The 7,969-nt window shown below is 42.0% G+C and overlaps 1 protein-coding gene across 2 annotated transcripts in view; it reads right to left on the bottom strand.

Moving 5' to 3' along the window:
* Window positions 1–7,969, bottom strand: part of TYRP1 (tyrosinase related protein 1) — an 89,505-nt gene that overhangs the window by 9,891 nt on the left and 71,645 nt on the right. Inside the window, exons 1-2 of one of the 2 annotated variants that reach the window (XM_019555392.1) lie at window positions 4,432–4,612; window positions 3,409–3,875 (exon numbers count right to left, since the gene is read on the bottom strand). In XM_019555392.1, coding sequence (XP_019410937.1) covers window positions 3,409–3,790 — 382 coding nt within the window. In that variant the 5' untranslated portion in view covers window positions 3,791–3,875; window positions 4,432–4,612. Of the gene's footprint in view, window positions 1–3,408; window positions 3,876–4,431; window positions 4,613–7,969 lie in introns of those variants that run through there. The other variant, XM_019555393.1, reaches the window with a different exon arrangement.

Raw genomic sequence — 7,969 nt, forward strand, 5'->3', positions numbered from 1 at the left:
TTGAGTTCAGTTCAAAGTACAGCATCCACAGTCCCTTTCAGACAAAAACACAGTCAGTGAAGGTACTGCTCTCTCTCCTTTCATAGAAATACTAATGGTGAGAGCATTCTAATCTTCTGTTAAACCTTGAGCATTGAACAGCCAGTAAAATCCTGGGTCCAAAAGGAGGGAAAGCAAGAGGGGCCATAGTTTAATGTTTAGGGCACTCAGCAGGCTGGCTTCTGGTCTTTGCTCTTCATATTATGTTAGACAATCAGTAGATAATAAGCAGAAATAACTCTGGGAGTAGGGTCCAGAATGCACAGTGATGTAGCAAGGGATGGGGGAGGCAAGTGGGGCAACTACCCCAAGTGCTGAAGCAAAGGGGCCTCAACAGGCGCTGCAAGGCATGGGACAGAGCCATGAGTGGCTTGCTTGGGGGAGCGCGGGGATGTGGGAAGGGTGGCCCGGCTGCTGCATGCACTCAGGGGCAAGCATGGAGGGTGTGTGCCCCCTGGATCTGTGTGCGGGGCAAGGGCAGGCTGTAGCTGTGGGCTTTGAGCCACTTGGAGCTACGAACTTAACTGCTACGGCACTGAGATTGTATGGCTCCCACAGCTGACTGTCCCAAACTTTGGGCTGTGCAGTCAGGCTGCCTTTTGTTTACTCCTCTTCTCTCCCCTTGACTCTTATAGTATAGTACTGCACAGTCAGCAGGAAGGCTGGAGGGTCAACCATCCAGATTTTTCTGTAGCCTCATAATTGGAGTCATCTCCTAGGAAGCAGGAGAGGTGAGCTGGAATTTTCTCAGGCTGATGGTTTACTACCTAGTTCTTGTACCCCTTGGGCCAGTACACTAACCAGTAAGCTAGTATTAAAAAAGAGGGCAGCATCAGAGTCACTAGATAACACCTACCTTCAGCAGATGATTTGGCAATCCTGAGTTGTACTGTGATGCCTAAAGGTTGTCGTTTAGCCCCGTGTGAATGAATCAAAGAAACAGGGTTATATGCGTAGGCTAAAGGTGCCTGATGTACAGGCTTGAATCTGACACCTAAACTGAAAGACCCATTCTCTCTTGGTTCGCTTGTGGCAGCTTTTCACTCAGGATGTGGAATCTTTGCATCACACTTTAGAGGCATTTAAGTTTCCCCTTTACTACATAGGGTCTTTAGGTGCCTATTTTGCTGATCCTCTGTCGTAAGAGTCGAATGCTAATCATTAGGCATCACAATACTTCAAATGGAACCACTGAAAGAAGCAATCTCACCTTCTTTCCTCAAGCAACTTCTTAAATCAGACAAATGTCCCTTTATTCACCAGCAAGCAACCACTTGTTTTAGTTATTACAATTATACTGAAGACTAAAAGCAAGCAGCACTTCAGTTGGTTGAGAGATGTGTGAGTTAAGTCCTGGCCCCACTTAAATCGAAAAGAATATTGTCTTTAACTTCATTTGGATCAGAATTTCAGTCAGTAACCAAGTTTCCTAAACATGTGATTTTGCTTGTGATGGGTTTAACTGAACTCCATAACAATTTGACTTTTTCTGTACACCAGTAATATGCTTTTTAGAAATAGTTATACATACTATTGATTTAGGTAACACATAATACTTCATTTTTATTTTGAAATGTTTGCTTGAACAGTCTCCAGCACATATTTTGAGTCCTCATAATACTATATAATTCAAAATGATGATTGCATCAACTCACAGTGTAAAACTGTTTGTGATATCTATTATGTACATACAAATAACAACCCAATAATTGTTTGTAAAAGCCAAACATACAGTGATTAATTTTAGTGTCAATAAACAAGCTTGTCTCATTGAGTTTATTTTGGTATAAAGTTTCTGACTTTGCTAACTGTTTAGTTTGAATAGTTTCTAAAGGCCTAGGGGCTGACTACCAGATGTAGGGTGACCGTACATCCTGTTGTCATAAGGGTAGCCCTGTTTAAACATTTCTCCTGGGTATCTTACTGGTTTTGTTTATTCTGTGCTTGTCTGCTCACTTTTGTCCTGTTTCTAGAGATTGACTACATGCCTGGGACAAGTGTCTCTCCTGCCCACACTCCTTCTCTCTGCTTACCAGCACAATCCATTGAGATCACAGAAGGGAAAGGATGTGTGAAAAGATTCATAGATTCATAGAATCATAGAAATAGGGTCGGAAGGGACCTTGTAGATTTTCTCGTCCGACCCCCTGCCCTGGGCAGGAGAGAAAACAGGGCTCAGATGACCCCAGCCAGGTAAACATCAAGCCTCCTCTTAAAGACCCCCAGGATAGGAGACAGCACTACTTCCCTTGGAAGTTGGTTCCAGATCCTATCCGCCCCGGACATGAAGAGGGAATATGTCCCATTTTGAGATTCAGGAAATATGGTCACACTAATTAGATGGTGTAATTGACTTAACTTCATTGACTCCAATGATGTATTAACTTTTGCTTTTGTATTGCAAGCTGAAGCTCAGTTGGGTTTTTTAATATTAAACTCTACTTCAGCACTTGGTTTGAGCGCTTCACTGTTTTTGGCTATACTGCTTCCAGTTTCTGAGTTAGGCTGTTTAGCTATTTAGTGCTAGCTCAGGCGTCTCTACACAGGACTGAGCCGTGCCCTTAATTTTAATTGTGATATCTTTAACTTTTTAACCCTTTACTTTGGATTGCATTAATTAAATATTACTAATATAGAGAAAAAAGAGACAGAGCTGATATTTGTAATAATCATTTCCATATATTACAGATCTGTCATATTCCATCAACTTAGATAGAGTTCATCACTTAATTTTAACATTGGTTTAGGGGAAGGGTTGGGTTGCTGATTTTCAGGGTGAAGCATTTTGTAGTAGTCCGATAATACATTTCAACTTTCATTAATATTTGAACCCTCATTAATTCAAACTGCTGGGCCTTAATAACATGGATACCAGGCCCTTTCTCTTTCCACTCTATCCCTTCTTAGAAATACTTTATCTTTTACAGACCCTGTAGTAATCTCACAAACCACACTTCAAAAATCTTTAAATACCTAAAGGCTGGTATATTTAAATTTCAATATTAAAATGTAGACCACTCAGAGTCATGATTGTAGCACTAACTTACATAGTTTCTAATTGTTTAGATCCTTTGAAGTTGTTGGGAGTAGTTACCAGAACTATTCTGGTGATTATTTTTGCAAGATGAAAAAAGTTATAGTTGCACAGGAATTTTGGATTCACAGAATTGCCATCAAATCTATCAAACACATACCTCCATTTTAAGCATAAAATAATTCCAAAAAACCCACATTTTTACGTCTCATAATTATTTATATTATTTAGGTGTCAGGGATATTTTAGTCTCTAAAGAAGATAGGAAGTCAAATGTATCTTACACTGAGCATTACTAACAGATCAAGTCTCTCCATTATTGCTGATATTCTTACCTATGTGGATCTGCTGGTCACAGGCAGCCCCAGTCCAGCCAGGTTGACATGATCCACAGTTGAAACCGGAGAAGTTTCCATTGCACCTGCAGGTTTGGTTGAAAAAGCGCAAGGGCCACTGTTCACGGTCATCCCGGCCATCGTGCATGTACTGTGGGCCATGGGGCCGTGAGTCTGCAATTACTGGCATACACTGACCTCTCCCAGAAGATGAACCACAACGGTCAGAGCCAGGGTCAGATAATGGAGACAAATCTGGACAACACTCACCACTTATTAGGGCTTCAACTGTAGCACATTGGCGGGGGAACTGAGCACTAGCTTGGCTGAGCAAGGTAAGAAGCTGTGGTAAAAAGAGAAGCAGCTGTATGGAGATCTGCATAATGACAATCCAAGTGAGAGGGAAACCAGAGGTTCCTCTTGTGAGTCTGCAGCTTTGCCTCCTGCCTAGTGAAGCTCAGTATAAACTAGAGGAAAGAGAAATGTTTGAGAGCAAGCACAGTTGCAAGAAACACTTTCATTCACAGATAAAATTACCAAGCCATCTACTTTGCTGCTATCTCTTTCAGAATATGGCAAAACCAGTATCATAGACTTTGTCTTTGCTTAACAAAAATTTAAAAACCTTATTCTCTTAGCAGAGAAAGGGCCTCAATCCTTCCAAACTACAACTATCACAGTCTTAATGGCAGAGGCAATGAGGTGCTTCACATCTCTCATAGCCCACAATGTACACATTATTTAACTTTACCGGCACAGACTCTTCCACTCGTAGACCTCTAGCAGCTTTCTAAACATTAATTCTTCTTAATGCACTCCTGCCAACCAGACAACCTTTCATCAATACTAAATGCTACAAATTGTGAGGCATTAGTAACTTCAGTCTAACTGTTTCTTTGCCCTCCCATCCCTTCTGAATTAATCTGATACATATCTCTTGTTGTACATTTAGGCTTCTCTTGCTTCTACTGTCTGCTGTATTGGAGATTTTGTAATAAATGAAAAACTACCATATCTTCTTACCTCTGTACTGTACCCTCTTTTCTGTCTTTGGCAGTACTTCTTTGATGAACTCCGCGTGTCCTACCCAGGACTAAGCAGTACTAACTTCTTTCCTGTTTGAGTCTGTTTACTAATCCTGGTTCTGCCAACAGTTCGGTTTGGCCTCACGCTCTCTTTCCTATTAATCCTTTTCTACTTCAGTGATTTCCCCAGGCTTTAAATACTCCAAGAGCACATGATTTCTTTCATGCTTATCTCCTTGTGATTTTACAAGTTTCAACAAAGGTCAGTAATTGTCATTGAAACAAAACAATCAAGAACCATGGAGGCTTTTATATTTTAAGGAAGGTGTATTTGAAAATAGATAATTACTTAGGTGAAGAAAACTGAGGAAGTTTATGCTGAATTTTCTTCCCTCAAATGGATAATTACATTTTCAAGAGAAAGGACAACAAAGGACAAGAGTTATATTGTTTAAAAAGTAAAGTGCTTTTGTTTCACACAGTGAATATCGAATATTCATTTGGACCTGTGTGAATAAATGATTTTTGGTTGAATAGCCATACCAAAAATCAAATAAAAAATCAATTTTTATCCCCTGGAATGATTTTTTCTTTCTTTTTTTCACTGAAGAAGCACAAAGATGAAAAATGTTGTTTTGCATCAAGTAAAACATTACTTAGTTTATTGTAGGTAAAACTTCCACTGACTATAACTGATTTCACCCACCCACACCTTTTTTTCTGAATACCTATCTTTGCCAAAACTCAGTAAGTTGCCCTCTGCCCAAAATAATTGCCTGCCCCAGCCTAACACCATATGAAGCAGTCGAAAGTCAATTTTATGGGGCTACTCAGATATTTCATCTTCCATATGTCTGCAAGGGGCATTTTTGAAGGGTCAGCATTAATAGGGCTTCCATTAAGCTTTCTTTGTCTTTCTATGAGCTTCTCCCTGTCTTCTCCTCTTCATTCTGCCTTGTTTCCTTTAAGGTCTAGAATTTCACTCTGGGCATGTGTCATTTTGGCCACATGGAAGATGAGTCCAACATCACTGGGTGTGAAAGTAAACTAGGGGCAGTAAAATATTTTCAACTTTAGATTGAAACTAAACCTTAGTTTAATGAAGAAAAATGCATGTTTCTAGTAGTTCTAGTAGCAGACACATACAGGACATTACCTAGAAAAATCCTGATGAACTTAAAGGGCTTAAGGGGAACTAAATTATGGCCCTCAGAGGAAGCCCAAGCAAAAGGACCATTGGAAAATACACATCAGATGGGCTTGTCAGTGCCTACCCTGATGCTGAGGCAGGAAAAGACCAGAAAAGTCCTTGACTTATTATAGCCACCTTCTTTAGGTCACTGCTCAACTTTTGTCCTGCAGTGTTGATCCCAGATTCTCCCAGGATTGGGGGGGGAGGGGGAGGGGGGGAGTGTGGGAGGTTTTTTTCTCTTTTCTCTTCCCCCTCACTGGTCCCAAACATGAGCCATGGCATCCCACAGCTGTACCTGAACCCTGTTGCTCCTAAGTGTCTGGGGTCTGATGCTGCCTAGACTCTATGCTGAACTTGCAATACCTCTGAGCCTCTGGAGGTGTTTGCCAACTGGAGCCCAGGAAGTGAAATTGCTGTGCCACATGCATGGACTCTTTGGGAATGGAAGCAACTCCCTGGCCCTACAGCATCATTACCAGTTCTACACTGCTAACAACACCTCAGGTTGCCCCTGGGAAAGCTTTGCCAATTGGATGCAGAGTGCTACCAGGGAGCCACTCAAGTTATGTTATGGAACTAAGGCCATACCAGACTCCGTTCCATTCTTTTGTAAGCCACTGTGGACTCGAGAAGGATCTGCACCCTCAAAAGCAACCAGTGACAGCATTCTGGGTGGCAGGTGCAGCACAGGGTACATGGTGGCCCTGGTTTCTTCCACTGTTTGGAGAGCGACCATGCCCCTATCTATTATTATTGTTGTTGGAACCAAGACATCTCCACTACCAGGAGATGAACTGCAGCTGCCTCTGATCACACCAGCTGGCAAGAATATCACACAGTTCCTCGTGGACTGGGAACCGCTGAACTGGACTTTAGCTGGACATGACCTGAACCAACAAGGACCCCCAGACTGGGTAGTTTCACTAAAGGGCACACTGTGACAAGCTCATGCCAACAATTTGGTTTAAATTCTATGGGCACTTTGCCATTTCGGAGGGATTCCATGAGCCAGGATTGTACAGGGTGGAATTGGGCCAACAACAACGAACAGTTTTAAATTTCAGTCTCCTGATAACAAACCTCCCTCTCCTCCAACGTTTAAAGCCCCAATTTTGGGACCCATGTGTTAAAATTGGATCAACAGGAACAAGTGGCTCTTCAATCTCAGACTTCTCTGAAGGAGGCTCAAATCCACTTAGATGGTATGAATATCTCTCACATTGCATCTGTATGTGTTCCCTTGATTGGAATTATCCATAAAGGTTGGAATGAATGAATAAACATGTGGCAAGGGGCCAACCATGTAAATAGAGTAAAAAGGGAATTCAGTGATTGGATTGCACCAGAGGGAACCAGAGGCTCTTTAATTGATGCCGCAAATATAGAAGTTCTTGCTAATAAACTGTTATATGCCACTGAAAATATAGGGAAAATGGGAACCCCATTAATAGCATCTTTGAAACAGCTAAATGAGGAACAGCAGTTAATAAGTAAGGTATTTCCTCGGTGGGAAGGACTCATAGAAGAGGATGAAGGGTTAAGGATGTCTTGTGTACAGTCCCTCTAAAATAATGTCTCACTGGCTTCAGCATGTGAGCAAGCTCAGGCTCTCACCCAAAACATAACCATGGGAATGATTTGGCAAGCCATAGCGGGACAAATTCCCATGGAAGCAATCAACCTGATTCAGCCACATGTAACAGAGAAAGAATTAGCCCTCCAGCCCTGGTGGAGATTAGATAATACTTTGTACAATCATCACCAGCAGAGCTTGCAGTTATTCCTGATAACTGTGGCAGGCAAGGAAAGTAGAATAATCCACCCAGTAGTCCCACTGGGATTATAGATTGATGATAACTCAGTAATGTGCTCCAGAGATCATAACACTTGGGCCTGGCAGAAAGAGAATGTGTGGAACACAGTGAATATAAGAGGGGGTGGAATAAAAGAAGATTTGGGGTACATATGTGAAGACCAAGCATTGGAGGAACATGATGAATGCTTCCCACAACCTGGAAATCATTTTCACTGTTCCTTTGATGTTATCCAGGAAAGGGAATCTGTTATTGTCTATGTTGGTAAAGCATGTGTGTGTGTGTGTGAGAACAAGAATCATAGAATCAATGAGTTGGAAGAGACCTAGACAGATCATCTAGTCCGACCCCCTGCCATGGGCAGGAAGGAGCACTGGGGGTTGAAGGGGTGCCCAGCCAGGTGCCTGTCCAGTCTCCTCTTGAAGATCTCCAGGGAAGGTGAGAGCACCTCCTCTCTGGGAAGCCTATTCCAGACTCTGGCCACCCTTACAGTGAAGTAGTTCTTCCTAATATCTAACCTAAACCTATCC

The sequence above is a fragment of the Crocodylus porosus genome, unplaced genomic scaffold (genome assembly GCF_001723895.1).
Source record: "Crocodylus porosus isolate Cpor-Errol unplaced genomic scaffold, CroPor_comp1, whole genome shotgun sequence".
NCBI classification, from domain to species: Eukaryota; Metazoa; Chordata; order Crocodylia; family Crocodylidae; genus Crocodylus; species Crocodylus porosus.